The sequence below is a fragment of the Carassius auratus genome, unplaced genomic scaffold, assembly GCF_003368295.1.
Source record: "Carassius auratus strain Wakin unplaced genomic scaffold, ASM336829v1 scaf_tig00037430, whole genome shotgun sequence".
Lineage (NCBI taxonomy): Eukaryota > Metazoa > Chordata > Actinopteri > Cypriniformes > Cyprinidae > Carassius > Carassius auratus.
Window position 1 is genome coordinate 99,153 of NW_020526380.1, and position 11,745 is coordinate 110,897.

The following is an 11,745-nucleotide window of genomic DNA, read 5'->3' on the forward strand; positions in this document are numbered from 1 at the left end:
ATGTCCAGGTGGCAATTAGTGATAAGGCTTTAAAATGGCAAGCCCATTACATCAAAACCACATGGCATTGCACCCTTCAAAGTAGTAAAGCGGTTACAGAGAAGTGATGAAATTGTTAATTCTAGAATCTACTGGCCCACCAGCCTGCATTTTAATACTACGTTAATCGACCGAGCTTATCGGAGAGATTGTGTGATGAATGGCAATACCGAAGCATGTCCGCGACTCCCCATAGACATCGGAACCTCAATCTATCAGGGTTCTGTAGCTCTACTGCTGTACAAAAAGTCACTTCTGGTGCAGGAAGATGTGCTGGCTTTTTGAGGAGGGAAGCAAAAAGATCAAGCTTTCCCATACCGGGAGTCGACCCCTGGCCGCATAGGAGAAAACCAGGAATCCTAACTGCTAGACCGTATGGGAACTGGCCAGCTTTAACTGGCCACAAGCTTGTGGGCCACTTTCCATAAATGTGGCCAGTGTGGGGGCAGGGTTTTGTAGTGGCCTGTTGCTTTTGGTTTGTGACTGTAACAATGTGATAATAATTTGGCAATACAAGAATCATCCGAAGGGACGGTTTACTGAAATAAATAGTGTTGCATGCATTCAAGGGACATGTTTGTTGACTCACCCATGGTTCAGTTTTTTGGCCAGAATCCTGGGATTGCTGAATTTATACCTCGAACTGGCAACTAAGGTCTTGTCCAGGTGAAAATACTTGTGTCATGCATCTGAAAACACACATGGCAACCGTTATCTAGAGGAAAAACTGCCTATCGTCGGTCTGTCAAGGTACAAAACTGACATATTGTGAGGTTAATAATGAAAGTGAGACCAATTTTTAATCCGCAAAATTGCTGATTATTCGCTCGTTTAGTTTAATGCAGATTACAAATTATTCTCAATGTCCAGGTGGCAATTAGTGATAAGGCTTCAAAATGGCAAGCCTGTGACATCAAAACCACATGGCATTATACCCTTCAATGTAATGAAGCAGTTACAGAGTAGCGATGAAATTGTTCATTCGAAAATCAACTGGCTGCCAGCCTGCAGTTTATTTCCCTGTTAATCGTCGAGCTTATCGGAGTGCTTGTGAGACGAATGGCAATACCAAAGCATGTCCGTGTCTCCCCTAGATATCGGAATGGATGTGCAGAATATGTCTTTTTTTGGAAAAAAAGAAGAATGCCTGGAGATTTGCCTTTTCTTCTGGACTTTGGAGAAAAAAAACAACAACAACAAAATAAACTGGTGAAAAACACGCACAGAGCGAGCCAGCCAGGAGTCGAACCTAGAATCTTCTGATCCGTAGTCAGACGCGTTATCCATTGCGCCAAGGCCGGCGCCCATTAGTCGAGGTAAAGATCCTAAAAGACGCACAGGTACGCGAGTTCGCGGCCCGCTCCGACCAGTGATGGAATTCCTGGAATGTGTCCGTTTTGACGCTGCTGATGCATGCGTGCGTAATCATCATTCTCCCCCATAATTTAATCGAACGTAAATTCGTCCCCCTCACTTTGATTTGGGAACTGTCCAAGGTAAACACTCTCACGTTATGTATGTTTCATTCATACCGGACGCCGGAGGGCGCTCTCACGCATAAAGTCCAAAACGAACTCGTAAAAGTACCAGCTTGTGACGCACGCTACAGGAAATACCTTATATGGACAAAAGCATCCAGATGTCCCTGGATAAAAAAAAAAACGAAATGATTTGACAGACAAAACGTGAATCTTCATTGCAACAATACATGATTTGTGTTTTTGTGCATTTTCACAACAAAACACATGAATAACGCAGCGCTAACTACTCATTTTTTACAGTATAATATATAATTTTTTTACAGTATAACATTATATTATATTATTATATTTTCTGACTTATTCTGAAAGTCCCTGTTTTTTTGTGTGTGTGTTTTATTGTTATGTAATACTGGAATACTTAAAAAATGTGCAACTACAAATACAGTGAGAAATAGGCACAAAAACATTGCGAGTGCAAATATTAAGATTAACAACCCGCAGCGCTAACTACTCATTTTTTACAGTATAATATATTATTTTTTTACAGTATAACATTATATTATATTATTATATTTTCTGACTTATTCTGAAAGTCCCTGTTTTTTTTGTGTGTGTGTTTTATTGTTATGTAATACTGAAATACTTAAAAAATGTGCAACTACAAATACAGTGAGAAATAGGCACAAAAACATTGCGAGTGCAAATATTAAGATTAACAACCCTTTTTATTTGCAAATATAAAGTCAATAAAAAAATTATAACAGCAGTGCAAATATATATGCATGTACAAATATTGTGAGAATACAAAAAGGCACAATAACAATAGTGTGAGGGAGATCCTTTTAATCTCCATATATATTTTCAAGCCAATAAAACATTTAGAACAGTAGTGCAATTTTTACACATCAATTAAAAATAGTAAACAGTAAACCAAAAATGTTTACCACAGTAGAAAAATGTTTACATATCAGTGTAAAAATATAATAAATATAAAACCAAAACAAACACAATAACAATAGTGTGAGGGCAAATATTAACAATCCTTTTAATCTCCATATATATTTTAAAGCCAATAAAACATTTAGAACAGCAATGCAATTTTTACACATCAATTTAAAATAATAAACAGTAAACCAAAAATGTTTACCACAGTAGTAAACTTTTTACATATCAGTGTAAAAATATAATAAATATCAAACCAAAACAAACATTTTCAGTGCAATTTTGACATCAGACTAAGAAAATAATAAATAGTAAACCAAGACAAACATTTACCACAGTAGTGCAATTTTGACATATTAGCCAAAAAAAAGTTAATTTAAAACTAAAATGGACCACAGTAGTGCAATTATGACATATTCGCCCCTAAAAAAAAGTAAATAAAATATACCAAAACCAAAATAATGATAATAATAAAAACATAAACATACCATATATATATATATATATATATATATATATATATGAAATATCAAATATTTTCCCAACAGAGGCATGCAGCAGAGGAAACACAGTAATTACACATTTTAGAGACAGCTGTCATTGTGGGAGACTTGTAAATTGCACTATAAAGCAAACATTAACCAAATAAAAATATAATGTGCTGAAATAGCAGTTTTAAGAAGCTGGAGGGTTGCCATTTCCCTTTTTTTTTTTTCTATAACCTCGTTCCTGCAGCACAGCCCTCCATTCATCATATGATTGAGTCTCAGACTCTTTGCAGAACCAGTTGCCAAAGTACTGAAGATGTGATGGTGGCTTTCTCTCTTTGTTACACTTTCTGCAAAGAATGACGTCTGTCTTCTTCACATATTTTCTTGTGACAGTTCCAGTGCGCTCCCTCTCCAGTTTTCTCTTTCTATATTGCTGAGTGGAGTAAGGAACATCTTGACCGGATGTCGGTGTCTGAGCTGATGGTGGCATAACTGAAGGTAATGGGAGGTTGAAGAACATCACCTGTGAGGTACCTGGCACTGTAGTGGATGGCGCGCAAGTGCCTATCACTGTAGGAAGCTGCACAGATGGTAAAATGAAAGGGAGAGAGACGGGTAGTGCTGGTGCAATGACAGGAAGGCCTTGATGTGATGTTGGAGCCTGGGAGATGGCCTGGGGTTGCGACCTCCCCTTAAGTTTTGCCTTCCCAGCAGTGTTTGGTGGCAGGATAAAAAGGTGAGGCTTAGCCAAATTGCCTGGATACAGAGTTGGTCCTTTCTGCAGAGCAGCAGGAAGCGTCTCGGGTCCTGCCATGGGTGCATCTGGGGCTTGGATACCCTGCTTCAAAATCTCTTGTTCCTGTGACTTTCCACGCCTGCTGAACCTGGGAAACATAAAACAACCAATATTAATAAACATTTAAGCAATACAAAAGATCAACTACTATTTGTCATGACTGTGACGCAGCAGCATGACACAGCTGAGATCACACAGCAGTCGTCTAATGTATTACTGCTTTTGTGAAATGGCTACTTTATTGAGATTAACATTGTATTATGAATTATTGATTCTTGCAGTCTGTTGAAGACAGCTGATCCACGTCATAAATCTTATCTTTCATAATGAAGAAGAAAACAGAAGTTGAACTCTTGTTGATTTGTTTCTAGACCTGCAAAGCAGCCATGGTTACATTAAGGCTGATGATACAAACATTTTTGAGAAATGTTTCTTGGGCACGTTCCCCACTGAGAATTTTGACAAGCAGCATTGATCAAAAAAAGTTGCACTGTGTAACATCAGCCTTTAACTGCTTTAAGTTTAGGCTTAGCTGTGACAATTTACCAACCATTGTGTGACTGTTGCAGCGTTCACTTCTGGGAGCTGGATGGTGGTCTCACTCATCACCTTAGCATTGGTGAGGATGCACTCACGGATGTGCTTGTAAGCACGTGCTACAACAGTGAAGCGGGACACCCTCACTCCCTCACAGCGCACCGCGTTTGGGTAGAGAGCACAGAGCCTTGTGAAAATGGCCTCCACCACTCGGTTGCAGTCAGGCCACTGTGCAGGACTATGAGCCCCAACGAAACACCTGCAAATTACAACAGGATACATATTATTAATGTAAGATTGTTTTCATTGTGTGATCTTATTTTTATTTTCCCTTTTCTATTCTGTCTGTTTTGCTTTGTGTTGTCTAATTGTTCATTGATAATATCTGCCCATAGGTATGGTTTCTTTCTTTGTTTTGTTTTTAGTTTGATGTTTAAATGTCATATCAATAAATCAGGTCTCTACTGGATTACTGTGTTGTAGAATTATTACAGGGTGTTGTAAGTCAGCCTGTCAGACTTTTTCCCACAATAATGACTGCATATTATCCCGCTTATTACATGGCTACTTACTAAAGTACAGTAAAAGACAAATTATTTGACACAACATAATGATACAAAATGATTTTACTTATTTAAGAAATGATTGCTTTGTTTCTGCTAAATTAATTATTCCAATGTGCGGTTGGAACTGTGTCCATAGCAATGTAACATACTTAGCAACCTAATATATATAGTCAGAATTAAATGTAAATCACAACTAATAATTTATGTTATAACCAAGATAAGCTAGTCATGAAGGTGTCAGGTTACTAAACAAAAAATGTTGTAGGTGATATTTCAGCCAGTTTCAGATATATATATTTTACCAAAAAAATTGTAAACCCTGTATTTACTAAATATAACATACCTTTTGGTGCTCTCAACACCTGGGGCCACAATCTTCTTAGTGGCCCTGAATCGTCCCTGTTTTAGGTGGGTTTGGTGACGTGGTGGGTAAATGGTCTTTTTCTTGTCATACTCCCCCAATGCCTGCCATAGGGAGATGATCTTGATGCACTCTTCTCCTGACAAAGCCAGACGGTGGTCTCTGAGGCTAACCAAAAACTCTGCCAAGTCCTGCACGGCTCCATACCCCTCAATATTATCAGGTCCAACCGAATCCTAAAATGAAAGATAATTTAGGAACTTTTGATAGCATCAATGAATACAAATATTCACATGAAAGCACATCCAATGTAACCCAGATTATGTTTACACACATGTAAATGTAAATAAAAAATAAACTGGACCCTTACATCATGTGAAGTGTTCTCTTCCGATGTTTGACGATCCGTTTCTGCAGATAATCGGTCCACTGGGACAACATCAAAAAGGTAAATATTTATTTTAAATTTGTATTTATGCCTTTCAATGTGATAAATACAAATTTATAGTTAGTGTGATAACAAATACCGAAATCTTTATGAATACTTTATGGTAAAACTCACAGCTATGTGCTCCAGGAAAGAGTGCTAGATCTGATTGAGTTTGCAGTGAGCTGCTGACAGGAGATGACACTGGTGATGGAGGGACCACAAACAGTGATGACGTGGGGCTGGTTGCTGGAGGAGTTGGAGATGATGCTGCAGACGCTGCAGACACTGATGCTTGTGTAGAGGCAGCAGGTGTCCGTTCAGTGTCAAAGGTGGGGACAGTGATGTCCTGAAACTCCTCAAGTTCAGCATAACCTTCATCCACCTCTATACCAACCTCAGTAGTCTCTGACTCTTCAATGGCCAACTTGTAGTCCTGCAGAACTTTACCAGTTTGCTGGTAAAGATATTCCACTCCAATAAGCTCACCTTTAAAATTGAAAAACATTGACAATTAGATAACATACCACAATATTATATTATAACTTAGTGGTTCAATGGTTTATACTTAAATTAAAGTATCACTAAAAAAAAAAAATAGTTATATACCAGTGTAATTTCTTGGCCCAACATAAGGAATGATTTTCATGCCCATGAGCTCCTCTGCAAGAGTGTTGACCGCATGACGCAGTAGATGGTTGTAGGAATGTGGTTGCTGCTGATTAGTTGTTGCTGCCACTGCCCGGTCCTCATTCCACCTTGCAAGCCCATCCAAAAGATATGCCTGAAAGAAGGTGTCACTTGCCAGCGTGCCTATAAATGAAAAAAAAATAATAATAATAAATTCACAGCACAAAATTTTTTCTATAAATACACAAATAGCTGTTCTTGCAATTCTCATAATTATTTCAGTATAAATCATATCTTAATTTAATAATTCAATTAAATAATTTATTACCTGGGATGAATCTGTTAAGGTGCAGGTGAAATGACTCAAGTGAAGTGGAACCTCTGGCACAGCGGTATGTTGGCAGGCGGTGCCCTCCCTTCAGTACAGTACCCGTCTGCATGTAGAGCTGCACACCGACAGGATCCTGGATGCAGGCCACATGCTTCCGCTGGGACTTTAAAATTTCTCTCATGCGGGCTGAGTTTATTAGTGGGACTCCCAGAGTGTCACGACCAGCATCTCCATCAAAGGCCTGAACATGGCTCTCAATCAATGCCAGGGTCTCTTTGGTCCCGCGAGTGGTTCTCCTGCAATGCAGCGCTAGCTCGCTACGACTGATACAGCGTAGCACATCAGCTTCGAATGATGGTTTCCCATCAGCTTCTAGCTCTGCATGCTTCGCTGTCTTCAGGGCAGTCAGGTCGACCTGGTCCCACATGAAAATACAATGGCTGAGGCCACTCATAAAAGTGGCATATAACTGGTGTGAGTCGGTGGTGCAGCCCACAGCAAACCTTCTCATGAAGTGCCAGACATCTAACCGGATGGTCATTTGCTCCCACTCTTCAAACATCCTCCTCAAAAGAGTGTTGCCACAGCAGTCTCGGTCGACATACAGCACTTCGGGAGGAGCCACCCCAGCCACTCTGTATCGCTTGATAAGGCCTTCTATCATTGGCCCCAGACCAAAACCTTCGCTCGCTGTGAGCACGGACATGATCACCTGTCCATGCTCATTGCCAACATTAGTAGCCCAAGTAGCAGTGCCATAGCTGCGTCCTGCTAGTTTTCTGGCCACTTTTTTGGTAGAATCCATTTTTAAGATTCGACCATATTGTGATGTTATAGTGGCCTTGACCTCATCCAGCCTTTGCAGGACATCCTGGGCGTACACCTGCATCAGCCATCGGTGCTTGGGTATAGAAGGCATTGAAGGAACAGGTTCAAATGTCACAGGCAGGATCAGGCTCGTCGTGACAGCACTGGCAACCCCCTTGCAATCTGTCAGATACTGGACTGTCTTTTGCAACCAGACATCAACATGACGCTCCTGTAGTTTGCGCTGGATCTGGCTGCTGCTGTTTCCCAGCCCGCGCTGACGCATCAAAGTTACTACCTCGAAGTCACATGCAAGTTTTGAAGTAAGAATGCAAGGGAACAGCACCCTGTGGCCAATGTCGAGCTGGGAAACGAGATCATGGCTCCAGCTGATGACCTTCCTCTTACATCTTCGGCAGGCCAGGTACTCAGATGCAACAAAGTACATCTCACCCATGGCAACCACCTGCCTGATCTTTTGATGCAAGCCAGCTGAGGTCAGAAGTTCTTTTTGACAGTCTGGATGCGGACAAGTCAGCTTCACTTGCCACAGTTTTCGTGGCATCCAGAGCAGCAGGCGATGGCCAAAGTAATTCTCCAAGGAAGGAGAATTGCTGGTCTTCAGTGGCACGGGTGGAGGATACCACCAAAGTTTGTTCACCCTACTAAATACCAGCTCGGGATGCCCCTGTGCTGTCCACCTGAACAGGGCCTTGGAGATCCACCTCTGGTCCACTTCAGGCAGGGTGTGTGTCCATCCAGCCGGAAGACAAACTCGTCTTGCTGAAAAAATAAAATAAAATAGAAAAACAGAAAATAAACACATAAATAAACAAATTCACATTGCTTCACTTTACTTTATTATCCCTGGAAAGGAAACATTGAATACTTTAAATAAGTATAAACGTACATGCCACATATGATGCCTCAAACTTAGCTGCCTCTGCCAGCAGTGTGCTGTCATCTATCTCAGTGGACACAGCTGGACAGGTGAGGGTGGCTGAGGGCCCTGTGGCTGTCTCAAGGGACACAGCTTGACAGGTGAGGGTGGCTGAGGGCCCTGTGGCTGTCTCAAGGGACACAGCTTGACAGGTGAGGGTGGCTGAGGGCCCTGTGGCTGTCTCAAGGGACACAGCTTGACAGGTGAGGGTGGCTGAGGGCCCTGTGGCTGTCTCAAGGGACACAGATGGACAGGTGAGGGTGGCTGAGGGCCCTGTGGCTGTCTCAAGGGACACAGCTGGACAGGTGAGGGTGGCTGAGGGCCGTGCACGTGCCTGGGCCAAAGCTACAAAAAAACACAGGACAAACAGATAAACATGACTACTGAACAGCAATAAATACTAAACAAACCAAAAAAGTGTTATACAAATAAATGTTTGCTTACAAGGTGCGACTTTGAGGGGGGAAACCAGTCTTTCTACAGCCTTGTTCAAGTTTTTTTGGTTAGGCAGCTTTCTTACCAAGAGGGAGCGGAGAGAGGCAGTAGAAGTATGGGTGGTGGTAGCGTGCTGCGTGGGGGTGGTGAACTCTGTAGGGGCAGAGTGCTGGGAGTCAGCAGCATGCTGGGGAGCTTTTCCAGCATATTGCTCTTCCTTCATGGCAATGGCAACTCTGCCAGAAGGAAAGAGCTCAATATACTCCCTGAAACTCCCCTTGTTGTGGGCATGTTCTTGGGAGTCTTTGCTGCCTCCTGTGGGGTCCCTCTTCATAGCTGCCACCAGGTAAGCAGCATACCCCAGGGCATTTTCAGCCACCCACCTAAATGTTTGCCCACGAAATACACCAAATTGGATTTCAAAGAAACCCAACAGGTGCTTTCTGTTAGACAGATCTCCGTGGTGCTCACTTAAACTTTTCCTGGCTTTGTCTAGCACTTTCTCCGGGGGCAGGGGTCTTGTGTACGGCTTTCCTTTGTTGGCTTCCTTCACCTTTGACGCTTCCACTGTATCCGTCAGATTCAGGCTGCCATCAGCCCGTCTCCTGAAGCGAGGTTCCATCTAAATTAAAAAAGTGAACTGTATTTACTTATGATCACCTTGTAATGTTGATTTTATATTATGCTTTGTTTGTGTATATATTTTCCTACAGGCTAAAAATGTTGGCTAACATATCAGAATTATCCCAGAGTAAGAGATAATTTTTCAGATAATTATTATACATTCAAATAGAACTTTTGTCCCACCTGAGAAAGGGAAGGGAAAGTTCAGTCTATTCTATGTGATCTCCTTTTTAAAGACAAAATTTTCACAAATTTTTCTGCTCTATTACAAATAAAGATCATACATACAAAATTCTAGAATCAAAATATACTTAAAGTACTAAAAGTAGAAGCATAATGTATACTATATTATTGCATTATAACAAGTAATGAATTAATGTGTAAGAATCATTTTAATGTTGCAGCTGGTAAAACTGTAACTTAATATACTTTATATTCTGCTTGGTCGACTAATCTACCAAATATGAAATACTTTTTTTTTTTTAATAATATTTTACATTGATCAGCTGAATTATAAGCTTGTCTGAACTACAGGTTATTCATTCAAAACAACTTTATATATTTGACACTTTATTTTTATGTTAACATAAAAACACAACTCATGTTACAATATGCTGGCACTAGTATGCATTAAATAAATACAATTAAATGCATTAATTCATACTTAATTTATGCACAGATAATCATGATTTAATATATAACTCATTAAGGACCAAACCATTTATTAATGATTACTGCATTGGCAACAAATGAACATTTTATATGATTCATAGATAAAGTAATCAATAAATTGTTGTTATTAGTTAAGTGTCATAATTTATTCATTCCTTAATAACATATTATATTAACTAATAGTGTCAAATTATATCATTAATGAATCATTAGCTAATAATTTGTAAAGATATCATTATGTTATTACTTTAACTTTACTTGTTGAGGTACGACTAATTTAAAAAAAATCCATAACCACAATAACATATTAACAATTGGTTAATAATTTTTTACCTCAACATGTAAAGTCATAACATGATTCCTTTGAAAATCATTAGCTAATGATTAATTAAAGCTGACAACTGGAAGTTGAAGTAGCTTTGGCCACTGTAGTAATTAATTAAAATATACATTTACGTCATTAGTTAATATAATGTTATTACGGAACTAATACATTAAAGTAAATTTAAATAATAAAATTGTATGTATTAATTAATCTATGAAACATATAGAATGTTTATTAGTTGCTGATGTAGTAATCATTAATTAATGGTTTAAGTTAGTCCTTCATTAGTTTTCATTAACTCGTGATTATCTGTGCATTCGTTAAGTATGAATTAATGCATATTTGTCCACCAGTATTGTGTTACTTTTTTATTGATAAAAGATTCACTTACATTGCAAATGTTGGTAAGAAATTAATCGATGACTGTTATCTTCTTCTTCAGCCGTGATCCGCAAGTCTCCGAGGGTTCTTGACGTTATCAATTGTTGTTGATAACTTGTTGTTACTATGAAGAATCGCGGATAAGGAACGAGCGCTGATTGGCCAATTTCTTGTTGTTACTGGGCGGAATGACGGTTGCGATACGAGCGCTGATTGGCTAATTGCTTGTTGTTACTGGGGGGAATCACGGTTGCGATACGAGCGCTGATTGGCAAATTCGCGGTTACGATACGAGCGCTGATTGGCTAATTCGCGGTTGCATACGAGCGCTGATTGGTTAAAACATAAGTTTCGTGGTTGCAGCCGGGATCGTGATTGGCTGTCATAACAAAGAATAACCACGACCTACAGGTGACATGGAGCGCCACTGGCCACCGATAGTAAAAGCCCCCGATTGCCAAAGACTTGTGCTTTTCGATGTGACGGTGGCAAGCATTGATATCTCCTCATTCTCACCTTGTTGTCAGCAGAACAGCCCACCAGCCACCAGCCCACCAGCCCTCCCTGGTGGTCTAGTGGTTAGGATTCGGCGCTCTCACCGCCGCGGCCCGGGTTCGATTCCCGGTCAGGGAAAGCTCTTTTGCCTTCCATTGTGGACTGCGAATTCAAGCTCTGCCGATAGCTGTGAGAAAGCCAGCTCCAAACCAAAAAATGGTGGGAAAGCCAGCTCCAAACCAAAAAATTTGGTTGGGCACTTAAAAACAGACCTCCTTCGAGCCGGAGTCGAACCAGCGACCTAAGGATTGCCAACACTCCAACCTACAGTCCTCCGCTCTACCAGCTGAGCTATCGAAGGGGCAAAGTGCTAGACAGAACCTCGACAAATCAGGGTTCTGTAGCTCTAATGCTGGCCAAAAAGTCACTTCTGGTGCAGGAAAATATGCTGGATTTTTGAGGAGG

The 11,745-nt window shown here is 40.4% G+C and overlaps 1 protein-coding gene and 2 non-coding genes across 3 annotated transcripts; 1 reads left to right on the forward strand and 2 right to left on the reverse strand.

Moving 5' to 3' along the window:
* Window positions 1–3,044: 3,044 nt before the first annotated feature.
* LOC113083135 (uncharacterized) lies at window positions 3,045–7,520 on the reverse strand. The gene is made up of 7 exons (XM_026254405.1): window positions 6,599–7,520; window positions 6,250–6,453; window positions 5,776–6,129; window positions 5,584–5,642; window positions 5,196–5,449; window positions 4,300–4,545; window positions 3,045–3,837 (listed from the first exon to the last, which is right to left on the reverse strand). Exons 1-7 carry the CDS (start codon window positions 7,518–7,520, stop codon window positions 3,138–3,140), a joined length of 2,739 nt encoding a protein of 912 aa, XP_026110190.1. The 3' UTR covers window positions 3,045–3,137.
* A 3,826-nt stretch (window positions 7,521–11,346) lies between these two features.
* trnae-cuc (transfer RNA glutamic acid (anticodon CUC)) lies at window positions 11,347–11,418 on the forward strand. The gene has a single exon. It is a non-coding gene; the product is annotated as a tRNA-Glu (tRNA).
* Window positions 11,419–11,553: 135 nt separating this feature from the next.
* trnay-gua (transfer RNA tyrosine (anticodon GUA)) lies at window positions 11,554–11,641 on the reverse strand. Its single transcript is given in 2 exon segments — window positions 11,554–11,589; window positions 11,605–11,641. It is a non-coding gene; the product is annotated as a tRNA-Tyr (tRNA).
* Window positions 11,642–11,745: the final 104 nt, after the last annotated feature.

Excerpts from the sequence above, each read along its gene's own strand:
- LOC113083135 (XM_026254405.1), bottom strand. The coding sequence starts at position 7,520 with ATGCCTTCTATACCCAAGCACCGATGGCTGATGCAGGTGTACGCCCAG. Across the intron at positions 6,130-6,249 it reads TGGGCCAAGAAATTACACTG|GTGAGCTTATTGGAGTGGAA; the intron begins GTATATAACTAT and ends TCAATTTTAAAG. Across the intron at positions 5,643-5,775 it reads CTTTCCTGGAGCACATAGCT|TGGACCGATTATCTGCAGAA; the intron begins GTGAGTTTTACC and ends ATGTTGTCCCAG.